The sequence below is a fragment of the Buteo buteo genome, chromosome 8 (genome assembly GCF_964188355.1).
Source record: "Buteo buteo chromosome 8, bButBut1.hap1.1, whole genome shotgun sequence".
Lineage (NCBI taxonomy): Eukaryota > Metazoa > Chordata > Aves > Accipitriformes > Accipitridae > Buteo > Buteo buteo.
Window position 1 is genome coordinate 13,293,281 of NC_134178.1, and position 22,140 is coordinate 13,315,420.

A 22,140-nucleotide genomic window follows, 5' to 3' on the forward strand; every position below is an offset into this window, starting at 1 on the left:
CAGAAAAATTATATGCATGTTTCCTCAAGCAAATGTGCCTTTAAATTGTTTTCAAGAGTGTCTTTTTACCCTTCTAGGGCCAGCAAGCATTCGACCAATGAAGAACATCACAGCAATAGCTGGACGGGACACCTACATCCACTGTCGTGTGATCGGCTACCCGTATTACTCCATCAAGTGGTACAAGAACTCTAACCTGCTACCATTTAACCATCGCCAAGTGGCGTTTGAGAACAACGGGACACTGAAGCTTTCAGATGTGCAGAAGGAAGTAGATGAGGGGGAATATACGTGCAATGTCCTTGTTCAACCCCAGCTGTCCACCAGCCAGAGCGTACACGTGACAGTAAAAGGTGAGGTTAACTCGGAAAACTAGAGCCAAGCTAATGGCTGTGTCATTTATAGACACGCAGAATTGCACACATAGGATTGTCCTGGCAGTTAGATAATGAGCACTTTAAGAGGTTAATCCAGATTTTTGTTTATTTTAATGATGACATAGATGCTAATCAGTCACTGTGTCTTGTTCTCTCTTGAATTTTACCCACCTTTGTTCAACTAGCAAGTATTGTTTTTTAAGTGGAAGCCTTGCAGAAGCAAGTTTTCTATGAGCAGTTTTCACTACAACAACTAAGTCAGTAGATTAATGGTTTGTCACCTAAGTTTCACTGCTGACTGTTTCTCTGCTGGATGACAAAGTTCACATTTTCATTAGACAGTAACTTTCCAGCTTTTGAAAAATAAGATGAGAATCTTAATGAGTTTCTGCCAGTAAGCAGAAACAGGAGCTAAAAGCATTAACCTTGCTTCCCTTTGTCGTGGTTTAACCCCAGCCAACAACTAAGCACCACACAGCCCCTCGATCACTCCCCACTGCGTCGGGATGGGGGAGAGAATCAGAAGGGTAAAAGTGAGAAAACTTTTGGGTTGAGATAAAGACAGTTTAATAAGTAAAGCAAAAGCTGTGCATGCAAGCAAAGCAAAGAAAACAAGGAATTCATTCACCACTTCCCATGGGCAGGCAGGTGTTCAGCCATCTCCAGGAAAGCAGGGCTCTATCACATGTAACAATTACTTGGGAAGACAAACGTCCCTCCCTTCCTTCTTCTTCCTCCAGCTTTATATGCTGAGCGTGACATCCTATGGTCTGGAATATCCCTTGGGTGGGTTCGGGTCAGCTGTCCCAGCTGGGTTCCCTCCCAACTCCTTGTGCCCCCCCAGCCTCCTCGCTGGTGGGGTGAGGTGAGAAGCAGAAAAGGCCTTGATTCTGTGTAAGTACTGCTCAGCAGTAACGAAAACATCCCTGTGTTATCAACACTGTTTTCAGCACAAATTCAAAATATAGCCTCATACTAGCTACTAGGGAGAAAACTAACTCTATCTTGGCCAAAACCAGCACATCTCTTATTAAATGTGCTTTTCTGAGTGTTCTTGATTCTTTGAACAGAAGCACTGTAAATAAATGTGACTTGAAATTCTAATAGGATGCTTAAAATCTATTCAAATAGTCCCAAGCAAGGATGTTCAGATGGCCCTGAAAGACTTCAGCAACAGATGAGAATAGGACTTTTTTAGCATTGTATCCTGACTACTCTGATATTGGCAATGTTCAGACCTATTCACAAGGACACAAAAGACAGAAAACCTGATTGCAGTAGCACCTAGTTTTGAGCAATGGGGCCACTAAATAGTGCACTTCATGTGAACCTGTAGGAAGAATTGAGGTATAATTTCATTGTTCCTGTAGTTCTTAGAAACTTTTCCTGGGCTTTTTGGGGGTCAGAGGAGAGGAAGGAAGGAAGGTTGATTCCTGTATCTGTTCTCAGGTAAGATATAGAGAACAGTAAGGTAAAATGACTTTGTTACAGACATCTGATCTTTTAACTTATTTCTGTTCTGTTTGTTTAGCCCTTTCTTGTTTTCAGTCTCAAATGATGTAATTACTAACTATTTCAAGAGGTTAGGGGACTAGCTATAAGCTACTAGCAATTCGGACTCTGAAAGGCATGACATCTCACACATCTGAGACCATCAGGGGCACTGATCACATGCTGTGGGATAAAAAGCTAATGTCACCATTTCTTTTCATGTATGTGGTACCTTGCTTGATATTACAATAATATAGCAGATCTGTTGATGCAGTTTAGGAACTGAATACCAAATTAGTAATTGTGTTGCTGCTGCATTATATGTTCATCATGGTGAATCTGGTGGGGAATGCTGCCTCTTAAAAGATACTGCTCTTCAAATAAGTATCAAAACGAATGTAGTCAGACCAAAAAAAAAAAAAAAGTCTATCCTTACAACTCAGGCATTTAGATCAAAACATCAGTAGTCACTGAGAATGCTAGTTGGTACCACAGGTGCAATACTGTTTTTTCTTCTATTAGGTTACAATTTCAAACTTGACAATTCCTCCCCCAGAAAGCAGATTGCCAGCTCTGTCAATTTTGATTGAACTGTAGCTTTTGTCAATGATTTGACTTCCTTGAAGGTATTCTGTTGTACTTCTGGATATTTAGCTGCCAGGGCCATTGGCTGCTCAGAAATCTCAGTGACTGAATATACCTTGAATAATTCACATAAACATGTGGCACATTTGAAGAGCGCCAGTGGGCTGAGCTGCCACTGCACCTATGATACAGCCTCATCCTGCAGATGCCCCTGCAGGCAGATGCACCAGAGCAGTGCAAGTTGCAGCGTGAAAAGCGATCCATGGCACGTGCAAAGCAAACATGTCAGCATGGCTCATATCTATTGATCTGGAGTTGCCAAAGTTGGCTGCAAAGTGCCCTAGCTACTTCATCGTGCCCTGGCATTGACAAGAAAGACCCTGTTATTTAAGAAAAGGTTAATAGCCTGTCCTCATAGGCTAAGCCCAAAATGTCAAAGGTGAGCTTTGTATGTCAGACCTGAACAATTCTCAAGGTTCTGCTATTGTAGCTGGAGGTCAGCATTGCCACAGTGGTTTTGTAGATGGCTATGTATTGTTTTCTTCTGTAACTACATAATGATTTTATCTAACATATTAGTGAAGAGTCAAAAGTGGCCTGTTGCTTTAAAATATTATGTCGTGGTTTAACCCCAGCCAGCAACTAACCACCACACAGCTGCTCGCTCACTTCAACCCCCCAGTGGAATGGGGGAGAGAATCGGAAAGAAAAAGGTAAAACTCGTGGGCTGAGATAAGAACAGTTTAATAGAATGGAAAGGAAGAAACTAATATTGATAATAATAATAATAAAATGACAATAATAATAATAGGATTGGAATATACAAAACAAGTGACGCACAATGAAATTGCTTACCACTCACCAACCAATACCCAGTTAGTTCCTGAGCAGCGATCCCCCCCAGGTCAACTGCCCCCATCTTATATACTGGGCATGATATGGAATACCCCTTTGGCCAGTTTGGGTCAGCTGTCCTGGCTGTGTCCACTCCCACCTTCTTGTGCCCCTCCATCCTTCTTGCTGGCTGGGCATGAGAAGCTGAAAAATCCTTGACTCTAGTATAAACACTACTTAGCAACAACTGAAAGCATCAGTGTGTTATCAACATTCTTCTCATACTGAATCCAAGACATAACACTATACCAGCTACTAGAAAGAAAATTAACTCTATCCCAGCTCAAACCAGGACAATTATTAATGGTTGTGTTGCCTTTTCGTTTTATAGATTCCAAAGTTAATGTGATGAGTTTTCATGCACTTATGTTTGATTCCAATAAATACAAAATATGGCCCAGCTTGCATACTGGAGGTTAAAAGTACTCTGAAATATGACATTGTAAGGGGAGTTTATATCAGTGCTCTAATATACATATTTATAGTTCAGCTTCTCATACCGTCAGTATACTTACTTCTCCAGAGAAACAGGAGAATTATTGCCCATCTTCAACATCATGGGTCCTTTGGTTTGTTCTCATCTCTGCTACAAGTTTCCTGGGTGACCTCAAACCAGTCATCTGAAGGGTGATTGAGAATAGATGATACTTAATGAGCTGTTACTTGGTATTTTGTTTCCTCCGTGTTCTGTTCTGAAGTCATAATTATCAGTTTCCTCATGAGCTTTTCTGAGATGATAATCTCTGTGGCATCAAAGTGTTTAGAAACAATGTGTTCATTTTCAAAACCCACCTGGGTGATCAGGAGCACTTTGGCAAATGGCAACTGAGGCACAGACTGAACTTAGAAGTAGCCACAAATTTTTGTATGTTCAATTTCAGAAGCCTACAGCTTGATTTTTCCAGCGCACTTGCTGTTATATAGCATTTATATGTTCAAAGCTCTGCTCCCACTGAAATGAAGTTGCTTCTGAGAGTTCTTTTTCCTTCTTCAGATCAGACACATCACTCAGCTTAGCAACCCCCTAGGAAAGACAGATTTAAGTAATTTAATTAGCATTATCTGAGAGATCTGTGGCAAAGGTGAATATAGAATTCGGCTCTACAGGGCAGCATTTATCTGTATTATGCATACAACTGGCCTTTCCTGTCTGCAGCCCCCTGCCACATTTACCACCCAGTTTCTAAACTCTCCAGTACATGAAGCATCCTTGTTCTGTCTTGAATGAGGACTTGCTAGAAGCAGTGCCCAAATAAAGATATGCAACAGTGTGAGCATGTAACCAAATAAAGATGGCTGCCCATTCTTTAGAGTATTTTGAGTTTTACAAACATCCAAATGAAAGCAAAATCTTGAGGACATTCTTTGGAAATTACTGTAAGATCTCAGAGAGGAGAACAGAAAGTTTCTTCACAATAACTTCAGAATGAAATCTTGGCTGCCAGAGAACCCAAGAGTGGGGCTTACAGAGCCTTGCTGTGCAGCCTCCCACCTGGCAGGCTGTCAGGAAGCCAAAAGCTTGGGAGCTGGGCACTTATGTGCTATTTAACCTAGTAGGCCAGCTACTTCTTTGCATTGCTGATCAGAAGAATCAATGAGACACCACATGAAATCAGTCGTCTCATTTGTTAGGAATAACTGGTGCCCGTGTCTGCATAGGCACCTACCCCAGAGGTCTGCAGACTCCAAATAACTCTGTCCCACAGAGATGTGGCATGCCCCCCCCCCCCCCCCCCTTGCCTGTACCCTGTCTCTGTCCCAAAATCTGGATCTTGGAAGCTAGCAGTCCTATAAGCTGACTGCTGGGAGCTGAGTGGATAAGCTGGCAGGAAAATACGCAGATTTCTGCTTGGCAGACATAGCTCTGTTGGAGCCGTGCCCGAGTCCTAATAGAGCTTTTTGGAAATCAAGCCATCTTGGCATTATTTTTTTATATTTAGACAAATGAATTGGCCAGTTCTGAGTTCTGACAAAAAGCCATGAAAACTACCCACCCTGGAATGCATACCTAAAGCGGGGAGACTACAACTGTACTTACATACTTAATTTCTGGTATTTCGTACCTGTTGACCACTTGTCTTTGCAATTGTAATAATGCTTTTTGCTTTGGCCTGTGTTAAATGCAATTTTCTTTTTAGCTTTTTTTGTAAAGTAAACCGAACCTCCTTTCCTCCCCCTCCTGCAAAGTGGAAATAGTAGTTACTAACATCCTCAGAAGTCAGTCATGGAGATTAGCCTTACTAAGGATACCTCATAGGTCCTTGCCAAGAACAGAATTATTGTTAGCAGCACCAGCTTCTTACTCTGCATTTGGCCCAGCTCTAGTGGTTTGCTAGTGGAGTTCATGTACATCTGCCAATGGCAGAGGACTATGGAAGTCAGACATCCTAAGGAGAAGAATATTCTGTGGAAGATGTAGGGGTTTGTGTTCATTCCTCCTAAGTTTGACTTGTCCTCCTCAGTCTTCTCCAGCTCATCGTTGCCCAAGTCCTGGCTCTTCTGCTCTGGGTTCCAAAACCAGTCTGTCCTCCAGGTCTTTCCCACCTCAGTCTTCATTTCCTTGATACCTTGTTCTCATGACTCAAAACTAGTCTTCCCCTTCAGAGTTCCCAACCTTCCTCCCAGCCTCCAGTTACAGTCCTCTTTTTCTGCCAGTCTTCACTTTCTCCATCTCCACTGCATTTCAGTCTGTCTCCCCTTCACGTGGGTCTTTGTTCGCTGTCAGTGGTGTACCTCATGCCACTGCTTCCTCATCCCAGTCTCAAATCCCTACCCAGCTTCCCAACTCCACTTTATCAACCTCCATCAACTCTGCAATCCCACTGCAAGCCTGTTCCCAACTTCTGAGTTCCCCCCACTGCCCCTGAATCCAATTTTATAATTCCCTTTTGTTACCCTGTTCACCACTTTGAGCTTCTGCTCCATTACTTGCTGCTGCTATCTGCATGCCCAGCAATACAGGCTGGTTCCCCACTCTGGCCCCTTGGACCCCACATCTCCTTTCTTTCTCTCTGCATTGAAATAACTTTTTTTCATGCTTCCTGGACCCAGCACGCGCAGCTGTACAAACACTAGAGAGACAATTCTGTCTGCTTTGATTTCTGACATCTCATGAGACTGCACCTGCCCCACATGGCTGGAACTGACTCAGCCACTGAAGGTAGTGCTAGGATGTGTTTGGTGCTGCTCGAACCCTGGGAGCTCTTAGACTTTAGTCACTGGAAAATGTCTTCTCAGGATGTGATAACTATGAGGAGTTTGTCTTATCTATTTACTTGGTTTTGCTCAGACTGCAAAATTTGTGCACCCTTGTGATGACTTTTCATAGGGACAGCAAGAATGTTACCATCAGTGCCATCACCTGCCAAACTTGAAATCCATGCTGCTAACCATGGGGCAGGTGGGACTTCTCAGATTCTCACACCTTTTTTTTTTTTGCTTTTATGGTAGGATCAAAATATACTGCATCCCTGTTTTTCCACCCTTCCACCTTATTCTTGGAAATGGCCAAACAGTTGTAGCTGAAACTTTCCAGCTGAAGTGACTCAGCCTGAGGCAGACACCTGGCCTGGAAAAATACTGTCCAAACAAAAGTCAAACTGCAAGCAAATGAAAATAGTCTTATAATGAGAAGTGTTGGCAAACAAAGAGGTTATATTACCCACCCCATCTGTAAGTTTCATATTTCCATTGAAAAACAACCCTTCAAGTGGCAAGATGGTAAAATAATAATAGCAACATCTCTTCTACAGCATTTTAGTATATCTCAAAGCATTTTAAAAACAGGAGTGAGTCATTATCTCAATTTTTTTTATTATGTAATTTATAGTAATAGTTTTCTCAGCTACAGTAAAAGCCATCAGTAGTAAGTGATGATTTTCTTTTCATCAGTCTCATGGGACATACTTCTCATGTAAACAGCCTGCTGCTATTCACACTTCTCCGACAAATTAATTGAAAAAGAAGCCCCTGAGAGGGAAGGGTGCAGCATCATTAAAATAAAAAGTGCAGTGTTCAAAAGGAGTGTTTCTGATCTTGTAGACCTTATATATCTCATTGATTTCGAAGGCTTCTCATTGCCTTATAACAAAATGATAGCACTTCACCTGTTGTGAACCACGTAAAAGAATTGTACCAGCCTGTTTCTTTTTAGAAAACAAGCAAACCAAAGAGGGGTTATTTCTAAATATCTTCATGTTGCAACATTTGAATTTGAATAGATTGTCCTCATCTTTCCTGGGAAGTATCTAGCTTTTTCAAATATATAATATGTTATTGGTGGATTTGCATTGCAGTTCAGTTCAGGGAGGACTGGTTTAGATAGTGAAAAATATGCAGGCACAAAAGGGGAAAAAAACATCAAGGGAAAAAATCTTTCAAGGGTTCTTGGGACCATGGTGCATGCTGTCATCAAACAATCTGCTAATCTGTTTATGCTTCAGTCTGTGGCATGGATTATGGCAAGTGTGAATTCAGTTTCATCTATATATCTAAGACGTAACTTCTTATCTGTCCTACTGACTGAACCTTGCCAATAATTTGAGTCAGAAAAACTTCTGGTCTTGACATCCTTCAGGTACTTTTGTCATGATATCACTTTCTGCCTTCTTTCACTCTCCCATGCAATATCTTTTTGGATTCCTCCAAGCTTTTTGCAACTTCTTCTGGAAGAAATATTCAGGTCTCTCAAAGTGACTGGAGTTGTCATATGCAGGAATCATGCAAGGGCCGTGCAGTGGGAATGGATGAGAATGTCCAGGCATGCAAAAGATTCTGAAAAAATTCACTTAACAGTCATTCTCAGGTCACATATTGGGCATGGGGACTTGTTACGGGGAGCAGGCAGTGGCAGCAGTCTGATTTAAGGGAACGTGCACTTTAACAGTGATATCACCCCTGTGAGAACCCCAGCATCTAACCCATAAAAGTACCTGAAGAAAAGACCAAAACAGTCTGGTATTCAGCATGTGAGACTTGACAGGGTCGTGTAAATTTTTTGCCATTCAACATAAACCAACTCAAGGTTAGCCTTACATTTAAGTAGCTGACTTACCCTCTTTAAAAGCTCATAAGTGTCATGTGGATACTGCAGTTAAGTGTCGTATTTTGTAGCAGTCCACTTCTAATATGCTATACTCCCAATGACTTCACCTCTGACACTGCAGAACATAGTCACCCAAAAAAAGGTATATTAAAATTGTTTCATTACTATCCTAGTCTTCATGATGAGGAATTAATATGTATAAATATAAAACTTTTCACTTAAATCTAAAATAAAACTCACTGGTTTTGTGTACAGTCTTTCATCTTTCAAACACAATTCAAGTTGGTGTATGGATGTGTTTGTTTACGAATTATGTAAACATTATGAAATGAGCCTTAATACTTGAATAAGAGCCTCAGTTAAGGAGTTCAAGAGTATCTGTATATTATGCTTGGGTTTATCAAAAGCTAGCCCTCTTAGCTCTCTTGCAATGAAGCTTTATTTACTTTGGTTTTGGAAGAAGGCACATTCTTGTTCTTTTTTGTATGTATTTTGTCAATTATATTTGAAATACTTTCTTATATATTTGTTAAAATTGCTTTTAAAATTTTAAGCACTTTACTGTATCAAGTTATTGTGAGCTATTAGCAGTGTGTGTGTACGTACTTATAGTAAGTACATATGGAAAGTTGAGACTGTGCCTGCACATGAGAGTGCAGGTCTGGAGTATGCTGGCCTAATTTCAAATCAATGTGTATAATACATACATAGCATGCAAAAAAAAAAAAAAAAAAAGAGACAGTATCAACCCCGTGGAAACAGAAGGGTGATAAAAAATCAGCTGCTTAGGTACAGCCCTGGGATGAAGGTGAAAGAGAAACTAGTGTGAAACCAGTCAAACTGCTCACAGGAATGATTTTCAGAGCCAGAGATCATTTTGTTAAAGTCCTCTCTGATCTAAATGCAGAATTTTTGGCCCTAGTGATTTATTTGGTTTCAACTTTTCACAGTGTTACATGAAGACAAAGATCACTTTAGATCATGTAGGGAATAAACAAGGGCAATAGCTCTAGACCAGGTTCCAAAGCATAGTAAAAGTAACTGGTAAGTGCTTCTGGAAGGCTTTTTACCAGGCAGCACTTTAACAATGAAGGTAACAGCTTGTGTTAATATACTCTTGCAGCTACTGTCATGTTCAAATCAAGAAGGTTTTCTGTTTTAAAAAATAAATAGCGAATGCATCTCCTTGTTCAGGGAACTGAGCTTCCCACCATCCTAGGTTTGCAGGATGCTCCATATGATAAGGGCATGCACTTTTCCCCTCACAATGGAGGCTGAAAGGAGATGGTTTGATAGATGGATGAGACATGACATAAAAGCACTCTTGGTTTCTACCTAACATTTTACATCCTCTCTTATTTTGGAGGAGCTCCCAGAACAGCATCAGGGAGCCTGTGAGATACCAGTGTTGCACTGCAGAAAGGGGAGTGGGGACTAAGGCGAAAGGCGAAGTCTCTCGGGTAAGCTGCCTGGGAAATACACACCACAGCATTTGCTCTGCCACACTCAGCAACAGTTCCTGATAAAATACCACAGCTTGTTGTGGTAAGATTTTGAAGATTTTTGAATGCAGGGTTAATTTTGTTAACTAATGAACCGGTTAATTTTGGTAACTAATGAACCTACAGGTAGAGGGAAATCTTGTGCAACAACAGAGGCATAACAGGGATTAGTTTAGTTCTTTTTTTTTTTTTCCAATGCATACACTTAGAAAGGCCCAAAGAATATAATGGTATTCCCTCTTTTCAAGACAGGATGCGTTATGACACAACAAGGGAGCAGGGTATGAGGCTCGGATCAGTAAATGCCATTAACAGATAGTTCGATGAATAATATGCCTTACTGATAAAGTTCAATACATACAAAAAGAAGCAGAAAAATGCAGTGCTTCAGCGATTGTGTGCAATTGCTTAGACCATCAACCACAAGGGATGGGGTTATTTAGGAGAAAAAAATCGGTGCCTGAGAAAACTTACAAATGCCTAGACCGTGGCTAGAGTTTGTGCAGAGACAAAACAGTTTTGGCTTTTGCACACCCAGAGCATGAAATCTAGGGTCACATGGCTGCCTTAAGAGGCTATGTAGTTTGGTGGTTATTACTCTGCATCAGCCAATGGACCTGCGTTGTGAGTATTCATTGCCAAAGGTATTTTATATTGTGGGCACAGCTTCTGCAACAGTGTTGTTGCAAGAAAATCCATTAGGGATCCATTTATAATGATAAAGCAGAGGACGGCTTTCCTTTTACTATGCAGAGCCACAGGAGAGAAACACCATGTTCACAAGGCTGCTGCAGGAGACAGGCTATCTGCAGGATACTCTGTTTTAGTGAATCGTCTCAGCAGTTTCTTCCAACATAACTCCCATGGAATGGAGGGCAAGAAATTAAGGATGTTCCTCTGCTAATGGAGAGCAGCGTGGAAGCCCTCCTTGCCCTCCTTTACAATAATCTCCCAGAGGTACAGAAGACCTTGCTAGGGCACAAAAACATAATTTAAATCTTCCTGCATTAGCACTAATGAGGCTGGCCCATGCTCCTCTTCTTAAATAGACACTTAATTCAAGCACTCATCAATAAAGCATTCCCAAGACACTGAGCTTCATTGCATGAAGCAGAGATTTTCACTCTTGTGCCCGTTGTGAGTAGAGGAAGAAACATCCCTTCCATGTACACAAGCACACATACACATACAACCCTCTCTCTATATAGTTAACATTTAACATCTTATATATAAAAAAAGCACAATTTCACAAAAACATCAAATACAAGCTCTGAAGTATTGTCAAACTAAAGCTACGTATAGGGAAGGAAAATACTTCAATACACCTTTAAGTATTTTAAACACATTTTAACTACATCTGTCCTATTGTAACTTCTCTCTCTGCACTATCGTAGTATACATCCCTCTTATTTTTTGGTGCTGTTTGGCAATGATACAGCTTTAGTTTACAAAAAAATAACCCACACGCTGGTTAATCAAGCTTGATGTTTTAATCTGTCAAGGATATATGTCAACTTTTTACTGCAGAGATAGATAGATAGATATGGCAACTTTTGTATTTCAGAAGTTATTTGCCTGACTTCAGGTATGCTTTATTCTATGTTTTTAGTAACTGATTTTTGTGATTGTTTCCCTCTTCAAACTAGCAGGAAGAAAATTTATCTACTATGTTAGGTCACCAGGAACTGCCTTTATGAGCCCAAACTGGTAAATACTGTAGCTGAAAAACATTCCTCAATACTTCAAAGTTATCATTAGACTATTTACTTTTTTAAAGTACTGATTTTAAATTACACACTGGTTTTAAAATAAGCTCCTTGTCAGGACTGCAAGCTGCTACAGGTCCAATATACATTATATTTTATGAAGCAGAAATAAATGTTGGTTTCCTCTGTATCTTAAAAACCTGAGTAGAGGGAAAATGTGCTGTCTATAAATATTTTAGCCAATTTCTGAAATGCTTTGCAGGCTGCTATTTAAATTTTAGAGTTGGTAAATGCAGCCTTGCAAATCAATATTTTCTGAAAAATACTTCAATGTGACCTAATGATCTTGCTCCCTGTTTTCTACATCAGGGAGATGGAGAGAGGAGATGCACATAATAATCCTTGAGCAATATGTTGTCTGACTTTTGATATCATTTTGTCCGTAAAAGATTGGTTCAAATTTGTTACACACTCAGCAGAAAATACAGAAGCAATTTGCCACCCTGTTCTGAATTTTAGCATATCTTTCAGTAATGATGCCTGAGACTAGGAGAAGGGTTTGGGCAGAAATGTGCTAGCCAGCACAGTAAGGGGGGCACTTGGCGTTTAGCAGATATTTGCACTCATCAAGGGGTAAGGATATGTCAAAACCTTTTGACAGTCTCATTCTGAAAAGTTCTCATTCCCACTTGTATTATAAACTGCTTGTCAATAAATACTAAGAGAAATTTGGCCTTTTTCTGCTGATATACAAAGAATCCAAAATATCTCATGTGAATGCATTAGCTGTGCTAAGGTAATTAGAAGAGGCAGGCAGACATTTTGCCTCACTTTGTGACATTAGGTCCCCAGGTGAAAAAGCAGTTAATTTCCAGCCCACAAAGTTCAAATAAACACAGTAATTTATACCGAGTTTCTTTTTTCTGTATGCCTGATCTACCAGATTTTCAAAACGCAACAGGACAGGTTTTAGCAATTTGAGAGAAAGCAGTCAGGAAAAGGCATTAGAGCATGTGAGAAAAATTGATTGTAGTGGCACTTCTCACAACCTCAGACAGCGAGCTGCTCTCGGAAGAAGTCAGGGAAAGGCTGTAAGGGTGAGTTGTGGTACCCTGTGCCTGACGTTACCTCTCTGTGGCAGCTGCACGCACTCGTAACTTCTCCTCATCAAATGGCATCACGGCTATGCCAGAACCAGTGGAGTTAATATCTGATCTGTGTCAACCTCTTGCACCATTTTGTGCATGTACACAAGCATTTGAACACGCCTTTGAACAACACCTTACCCCTTCAGGGGGTTTGGTATCGCTTCCTTAGCACTAAACTTTCTCCCTCCTGATGGAGGAGCAGCCAACATATGCGATGATCAAAAGAAATGCATTGAGCTGACATAGTAATGGTCACAAATACCTGTCCCTGCATCCCAGAAATAGGACACTGGCAGAGGAGTAAAAGTGCTGCTGGGGAAGTCAATGGGCTAGCATCCATTGCAACCACTTTGAAGAGTTTTTCTGCTGCTTTTCTGCTTCAGTTCTGGGGAAAACACAGCCTTAGATTTGCTAAAGGGAGAAAGGACAAAGGAAATACAATTAGATAAAGCCACCAACTCCATTTTCTTCTGAAGCTAGCTAATATAGAGCAGTATAAATGTTCTGCTGTAGGTATCCTTCAATCTTTCCTGTTAAAGATGTTCAAATGTACTACAGAGTATATATAAGTAATCTCTCAGCAAGAATAGGAAAGTGCACTCCTATATCTAAGGTACATAACCTCTAGGAACATTCTCTTTTGATAAATGAGAATTTGAGTACTGCTTGCAAAGTTGGTTTTATAGTCGTTTCAGGAGTGATTGATAGAAACCTATATTAGATCAATGCCCTGGCTGTTAGGGTGCTCCCCTGAGAAGGGGAGAAGATTTCAGTTCCTTCGTCTGGGTAGATATTTGAGTCTCAATTTACCAAATTGTTAGTAAATGTTCCAGTCACTGCCCGGAGGAAGTGAGGCACCCCCATTAATTCTTGCTTTGTTTACTGAATCCAACCTACTCTTTCCTTTGTTTTTATAAAAAATACCTGAAAACAAAAAGGTTTTTAAGTGGAATTCTTCCCTAGGATAGAAAATAAGAGTGTTTCTCTCATGTTTTTTGTTTCAGTCACAGAACAATAAGTAAAAAAAAAAAAAAAAAAGAAAAGATTTGACAAGCAAAATATGCTTAGCAGGAATTAAATGCCAGCTTGAGCATTTATGCCTTGTACTGTCCCTCTGTTTAGGAATCAGTTTTAACTTAATTTGCTGTCACAAGTACTGTATATGCCTTTCACTTCATACCTCTAACTAATCTTATTGAGAATCGTGACTTGCAACACCAAGAAATAAGTGCCAGGAGCAGTTAGAGAAGCTTACACTCCCTGTCATCATGTCCCAGAAGCAAAGCTGGAGCCTCTTCCAGGTTTATTCCGTGACCCTGAGCAAGACCCTCGCACCAGACCTTGAAAGCTGCTGACCTCTTCCTGGACCGTCCAGGCAGTGTCGCTGCTGAAAGACCTGGGGAGTCGCAAGCTGGCCGTGTGATTTCTTGAAGAGATGCTCAATGCTCTTGCAGGAATCTGCCAGTGGTGTCTGGTGTCTCCACAAGCCAGGGATTTCACTGCTTGTGATCTCTGCTTATGCATTGGGTAGTCAAGAAAAAAAGGTGTTTGTAAAAGACGTGATTTTTTTAGCTAAACAATGCTCTATGGCTGTCAAAGGTGTTGATTTTACATATTCAGCACTGCACATCTGTTCCATTATGTTGTTTTCAGTAACGAGACTGTAACTGCAATAGCTCCTCTCTTCTCTTTTGTTTCAGTTCCGCCTTTTATTCAGCCTTTTGAGTTCCCGCGGTTCTCCATCGGGCAGCGGGTCTTCATTCCCTGTGTGGTGGTCTCCGGGGATTTGCCCATCACAATCACCTGGCAGAAGGATGGCAGGCCGATCCCAGCCAGCCTCGGGGTGACGATTGACAACATTGACTTCACCAGCTCCTTAAGGATTTCTAATCTTTCGCTGATGCACAACGGGAATTATACCTGTATAGCTAGAAATGATGCAGCAGCTGTGGAGCACCAAAGCCAATTAATCGTGAGAGGTAAGTAGATATAATTAGTTTGAAGGGCACCAATTAAGCAGAATTCATCAGTATTTTGTAATGACATCTGTTTGATGGGAAGTATAAAAAAGAGGAAAATATGGTAATTCCTCTCTTCATAACAGAGAGCACACAGAGTAATGAAGCACAGAAATTAATGGGACTTTTCTATCTGAAAGTCTTGAAACCAGTCAAAAACCCTGGAGTGCGCAGGGTGGATGGGGGAGCCACAAGACTGACTTCCTGGAAAATTTTGTGAGGCACAAGCCCTTTCACTGGGATCAAGCCTTTGAAATGGTATCAAATGCCTCCCTGTTATTGTTTTAGTCTAATTATCCCCCCGCCCTTTTTTTTTTTTTTTAGATCAGTCTTTCATATGACATGTCAGTAAAAAGCAAAGCATGGATGTTGACTTCATGGGGAAATGATTCCCCCCTGTTACCATGTTGTTGTTCTCCTTATTTGTGTTTATTATGTAATTAGCATGATTCATTCGCTCATGCTGACTTCACAACATTTTGCCTTGACATAGATCTGAATATAGTTTCAGTAAGAAAGCATTTTATGTGGAAAAGACCTTTCAGAGAGATACCTTGCCTTCAGCAGCTTTTGCCTTTCAAGTCACACATTAGCCAAGTTACCTAGATTATGCCTTGTGATATATCTTCAAATTTACTGTACAAAACTTCAACAAAAACAAATTGCTTCCTTTTCTTTCTGGAAGTTTTTCAAAGTGTTTTAGATTTCCCCCCCTCAAGAACTCATCTGAAGCAAAATCTTCTGAACAGCTCTTCCTTTTAGGTCAAATCTTCGCAAATCTTTGTCCTAGGACTGTCCTTAACAGATTATTCCCTAGTTTTCCACTTATAGAATGTGTATGCTTATGTTTTGTTATGCTAGTATTCCCAAAACTCAGTGGCAAATAGGTCCATTGCTTGTTCATTAGTTTTGATATAAATATTACTTTAATGATTTTTTTTTTAAATTCACTGCTTTTAATCTTGTCTAAGTATTATTCAGTACAGATGTCTATTACTTTCCCCACTTATACATTAATTCTTAAATGAAGTAGTCTAATTAACTAAATGCATTTAATTATTCTTTCCCATAGCTATTCTGTTAGCTTTTAAACCTATTCATCATTCTAACAATAAGAGATTTTCCTCGCCTGCTTTTTTGCTGGAGAAGGGAAAGTTGACAACCTCCCATCACAACAGACAGTCCACTGTCTATGTCTGCCCTACACAGAAATGCTGCATCTAATAACAGCTGAGATCATACCTGATTTGCAGTTATACTCAGTGCTTGAAGTGATGGGAACAAATCACTGTAGCAACTCTGTACCGGTTCCTATCGGCATTTCATCAAAACAGGGATGGTAGGATGATCTAGGCAGTACTACTGAAAACTGGCTCTCTGCGAACACTGTCTACCCTTTTTTCAGCACCAAGACCCATGAGTCTGTAACAGCTCAGGTGAGTCCATGTGTAGGGATTTCTGCTCTGTGCCTTGGAGAAGCCTTCTGGAGTCCTAGTCCTGCAACTTTTTAGGAGGTTATGACAGCTATTTCATTTCTCCCCTCTTGCTTATCTTTCTGCTCAGCTAGTGCTCTGCAGCAGCCTCCTTTAAGCCTCTCTCCTCTCCTCTCTTCTCTCTCTCTGTCAATTTAAATGATAATGTCTTAATCAGTTTTGCATATACATCTGGGATAACAGTTCTCACTCAGAGGGGAAGGGGAAAATATAATATGATGTTTGACCTGAATTTTCTGCCAAAACCCTGGACTGACCTCTTTCCCTCATATTGAACTGCTTCAGCTGTCTCGTTCGACATAGGTCAGAAGACAGGCAGCCATCACTGTTGGTCACTACTTGTCTGCATCCAATCTGACCTATACACATTTAAGTAAAGACTTGCTTTCCTGTTGTCTGTTTCTTCTCCAAGCTTTCCGATCCCTCCTCATCTTTTTGTTCATATGTGCCCTATAACAGAAACATAATCTTTTTCTAAATCAAGTGGTTTTTCTCCAAATAAAGGGAGAAGAAATGGTGCTTTAACTCCTCTTGTTTCTAGTCAACATTGTGTGATGATTTCTCAGCAGTGTGCTTCAAACTTAAATGTTGGCTTTCCTAAATGTCAGGAGATGTGTTCTGGGAATATCTGATTTATGTGAAGTTTGTGTGCTTTGATATGAGAGTAGAGAGTGAATGGGAGAGGAAAGTAAAGGGAAGTATGACTGTTCCCCACAAAATTCTTTTTCCTTATCTATACTGTCTTTGTATTAGTTTTAAAAGCAGACTTAGAAATGATGATAGCTATCATGTTTCCAAAATAAGTGGGAGTCCATATCATTTTACAGTACATGGGTAGACTTAGAATTAGAATCTAAATCCAATCCATTCCTAAGATGAATGAAGAAACACAGGCCAACTGCTTGTTGCTACATTTGAACTACCAGTGAGTACACAAACTTCTGCAGAATCCATGCAGCCACATAAATTCTTTGGCTTTACAACTTGAGATTTTTTTCTTCAATATTTTCTATGTCAGATCACATGTATCTGCTATATTTAGCATTCATATTTTTCTGTTAAGTTTTAAGTCTGTTAAATAGATTTCCTATATTCTTCCTACAAATATTATTTTTCATATCTAAGCTGCACTGCCATTTTTCCAGGAGTATTAAATGACAAAATTAAAACAAGCACTGGTCTCAAAATCTGTGAGCACCTTATGTTAAATCTTCACTGCTGTTCCTGTTACTTTGTGCTCTGTAAAAGCAACCAAGTGGTGATAAGGAGCCCTAAAAATACCTGACCAGGAAGGCTGGATTTTCCCAGTCTTAAATATCAGAGGAAGATGACCGGCTTCCACAGAGCTTCCCTGCTGAGCATCACATAGGAGGTGGAAGACACCTGCTGAGAGAGAGAAAGTGAGGGGAGAAAGCTTTTGAGCAGCTGTGCAGCCCTGGCTAAGAAGATCTTAGGGCAATCTCAGTTCTCTGCCACGGGTTTCTTGGTGAGGACCTGGAAATGAGACAGGGTCACACACTCTGGACATAGATCTGTCAGTACTTCTCTCCACAATTTATTGGCCAATTTCAGACAAATCAGAAGAGGGGAAAATGCCTCCAGTGGAGCTGAAAGCCTAAAAACTAAACGAAAATATGTGATTGAGTAGAAACACCTCTACTGAGTGTAACACTAGACACCAGAGAATCTACTCAGGTGAGCCCTTCTACAAACACAAGAAATGTTCCAACTGGAGTCTGTACTCAAACACAAGATACAAATCCACAGAAAAGCAGGCTTCATTAGTCCTAATGTTTATGGAATATCTTTCAAAAGCTCATTAATTAGTCACTGGGAGAAGCCTACCACCTTCACTGCATGTAGGGACTGCAGGTAGGCAGTCCAGGTGAGTGAAAACAGGGCTTTCCTTCTCAAAATCTTGTGTGCTGCCAGATCCTGGCCTGTAGTTCCTCTGGAAATTCATCAAAAATTTGCAAGCTAGAAGGGTTTCTCAAAACCCCATAAATCATTATTATTTTATTTTTTTTCTTGTTGCATTCTTGGTTTGCTAGGCATGCTACTAAGAAAAAGGGAAGAATAGGATCCTATCATGAAAGGCATACACAGAAATTAGGAAAATATCTTCTCTGTCGACTACTTATATCATCATGCAAATTAATTAAGGCTTTACTCATTAGGGTTGTCTTCTAAAGAGTGATTAAAACTCTATATACACTTTATCATGTGTTATTAATTTCTGTAGGGTTTCCTAAAATGGGAATGAAGTAATTATGAAAGAAAAAGCAGTGAAAAAAGTTTTTAATTGGTAACCAAAAAGAAAAAGCTCATAAATGTATTGTGAGTTCAAAATTTTTCAGATACTGCCAGAAAAGAGAATTCAAAGATAGTAGTGGGTGCATAAATCATGATTTTAAAATTCCTGCTAGTGAATACATCACAAGTTAAAATTGAGATGAGGTCTTTGAATACCTAATAACGCCCCTTAATATATTTAGTGCATTAAGGGTAAATGTGTTTTCATTTTGCACTTGCCAGGAATGTCAAATATCATTACATAGTTAGGCACCCAATGAGGAGTCTCTGAGCCTTGAATCTTCCAGATAGGAAGTGAGTATTTGTCTGCTTTCTGACGTTTGGTGGTGGTGCTGGTGTGATGCAGCAAATGAAGTTTGTGATAGAAAAGCAAGGGGTGAAGATTTATGGTCGCATCTGGTGTCAAAACTCATTTACTTTCTTTGCTGGTGTTTACACTGCGCCTTTGAAGATTACTCTTGAATGATTCACTTCCTATTTAATGTTCTCATTAGACAAACCTGATCAACACAAACCACTAGGCACTGTCTCATTTTGCAAAAGTACATCTTTTTTCTTGATCTGCATAGCAAATGGTTCCACTAAACCAGCTAAATCGACCCCTTAGGTCCAATGACCAAATTTAATAACTGTTCATCTTTGCTAAAGTACATTGTTTAATGATCTCATTCATTAATACATCAATGGTTGCTTTGGCTGATTAAATTTCTTCCATCATTTTGACAGTATGATCTAAATGTAAAGTACAAATATTCCCCATAAAAATGAAACATTGTATTCTGGGCCAATATCATAGATTATTTCTTAACTCACCCCAGTAGCCCACCAGAGGAGCTCGTGTTAGGAGCCTTCAGAATTGCTCTCCAGTGTGACGTAGTAATCACTGCACTTGGGAGCCAGAAGCACTTGCATAGATTCGAAGTCCAGGAAGGAGTGTGCACATTTGTCATCTGGTCCCTGGCATAAAGCACAGTCAGAAAGGGTTCTTGGATTTACATAAGCAAAATTAAATCAGGGAATGTTAACACACACTCATAAATTGATTTTAGTTAATAGCTTGTAAAGTCCATCACGGCAAGCACCGATGACACTGGTAAGCAGTATCTTCTTAGGGTACTAACTCATATTTTATCATCTTTTCATCATTTTTCCTGAAGTCTCACACAAGGAGATAATAAAAGCATTTTCCTTCCTTTAAAATGGCACTGTGACATTCATGTTATCTTCAACATCCTATTCTGATTGCTCTCATCCTTTGTTTTCCCTTTGTGAGAGCCTGAGACTGCTAGTCATAATATTGACTAAAAACACCTTTTTTAGGTCCTTTGAGTTCATCCATTAAATAGTTTGCATCTGTCAACTTATTGCTCATACACTAAACAATTCAACAGCTCGTTTCTCGTCACAGATCCGTGGGCTGCATTAAATGAGAGAGCCTAACAGAAACTCACTGTGAAAGCAATTTTAAATGCCCTCCTTTATGGGCTCAAGGGACTGTGCTGCTGAAACAAGGGTGATAATAAAAGTAGAACTGTTCAGTCATATTAGTGAGCTACTTCAGAGTGTTTGACTTCTCAAGGGGCAGAGGAGGCCCACACCTTTACAACTAAAGAGAGAGGAGGAGAACTAATTGTTTTCTTTTCTCCATTAACTCTACTTAGGCATATCAGACAAATTAACTTTGTTAAATTCTTACTAAGCAAATTTTCTTCAAGGGCTAATGAATTCCTGAAAGATAATGAAAAAATGAATGTAGCTTTATAATCTAAAGCTAAGTATCAAAATCTACATCAAGTAAACTGCATTGTCTTCCAAAATATAGTAGCATGTAGAACTGAACAAGTTATTCATTTGAAATGAAATTTAGAAGGAAACCATCAATGAGGAAGAAAAATGTAAAGGTCTCCTCTGTTTACTTTTTAATCATTTCTGTAGGAATAATCTTGTGGTTTTACCTAGACAGCAATAGAGAAACAATTGAAAGGTCATTGAATGAGTAATTTCATTTTGCTGTAGCATCTTTTCTGATTTTTATTGGCAATCTTAAGACTAAGTGTCAAGGGTTCATGTCTTCAAAATTGGAGCAGCAGTTGGCATTTTTATAAGTAGTCCTAAAGGAAGGCCAAAGCTTTACTGAATATAGAAATTGTTTCTATTACTGGATGTGGGCAGAATTTTTTGCCAAGTAAGGTAAAAACATGTTTTGTTTATGGAGCAATACAAGGAAACCATACAATTGCTAATCATACACCTGGTTCTGGAGCTTATACGGCAAAGTTTAATTTCCACAGTTACTATTCTGGTATCATTCTGTATTGAAAGTAATGATTAAAAATGACTATACCAAGGATATCTGAGCAAAAACTTATGTTTTATATATACCCAAAATACAGTGAAATCAACATGATAAAAAGGTCTGTTCAGAGCTTGTCAGTGTTTAAGGCATGACATATCAAGAATATCTGCCTGAGTTCATTAAAGATGTGGAAGGATGCATTTCCACAGAAATGCTCAAACAACATTTGCACTTGGCATCCATCCATTTTTCTCTATATACGCCCAAAAGGATTAGACAAAAAATTTATTTTAACAGATAACTTTAATGCAAATAGTATTTTAAAGGCTGATTGCCTTTATTCTATACTAGGCAATCTTGCTTAACTTTTCCAGAACTTTCTGCATATACCTACCCATTTAATATAGTAAATTATTTTCTGAAAAATTAACACTTGGCAGTCTCATCCACAGCAAATGAAGAATATAAAGTAAATGTTTTTCAAAGAGAAGGGAAATAAAACAAAGAAGTTAAAAAAGTTTTGTATTGTAAGAGAGATTTTAGAAGACATTATACTCTTCACACTTTTTAGTGGTAGAGGAGGCCAGTATTTATCAGTCACTCCAGTCCATCATTTGTAATCATTCACCTGTAAGATGCATACAACTGAGGTCGTTTTTTTGGGGTGGGGTTTTTTTTTTTGGTCTACCCTCTTTATGGATAAGCAGCTTGTAATTGATTTTTCAGAAGTTGTGAACACAAATTTACTTACAGTTACTGAGGTGAAACAATCTGATGCCACTGTGCTGAGTCATATAAAATGAAATCTATTTGTGCAACTCTTTGTACTTTTCACCTGCTTTGGAAAATAAGTACTTGGGACTCCTTTTGTGTTTGGTGATAAAATGAACACAGAAGAGTGAGAAAAGAGTTACTGAATCAACTGTCTTCTCTGAGTAGATAACTAGAACAGGGTGGGTGATTGCCCAGAGGTGCTGTTGCTGGGATTTCATGTTTGATGATTACCTATCATGAATTAACATAACATATGATATATGTTTGTCAGTGTGGTAGCTGTTTGGAAAGCTAAAATGTTTGACAGCAGTAAGTATATCTCCTAGTATAAAGCTGTCTCTTGCCTCTATCACTTTTAGTTCCTTCTGTTTCTTCTAGCCATGTTCCAAACAGCAGAGGAGCTTCTTTGTACATAGTGAGGCAATAAACAGCTTTGCATTATAGCTATAGGATTCAATGAGCAAAAGATCCAGTTAAAGGGATTGTTTACTCTCCAGAA

At 39.5% G+C, this 22,140-nt stretch overlaps 1 protein-coding gene across 1 annotated transcript in view; it reads left to right on the forward strand.

Annotated features, from left to right (window-relative positions):
• DSCAM (DS cell adhesion molecule) overlaps positions 1 to 22,140 on the forward strand; it is a 412,072-nt gene that overhangs the window by 237,721 nt on the left and 152,211 nt on the right. Inside the window, exons 9-10 of the mRNA XM_075034798.1 lie at positions 78 to 353; positions 14,448 to 14,726. Of these exons, the coding sequence (XP_074890899.1) occupies positions 78 to 353; positions 14,448 to 14,726 (555 nt within the window). The remainder of the gene's footprint in view (positions 1 to 77; positions 354 to 14,447; positions 14,727 to 22,140) is intronic.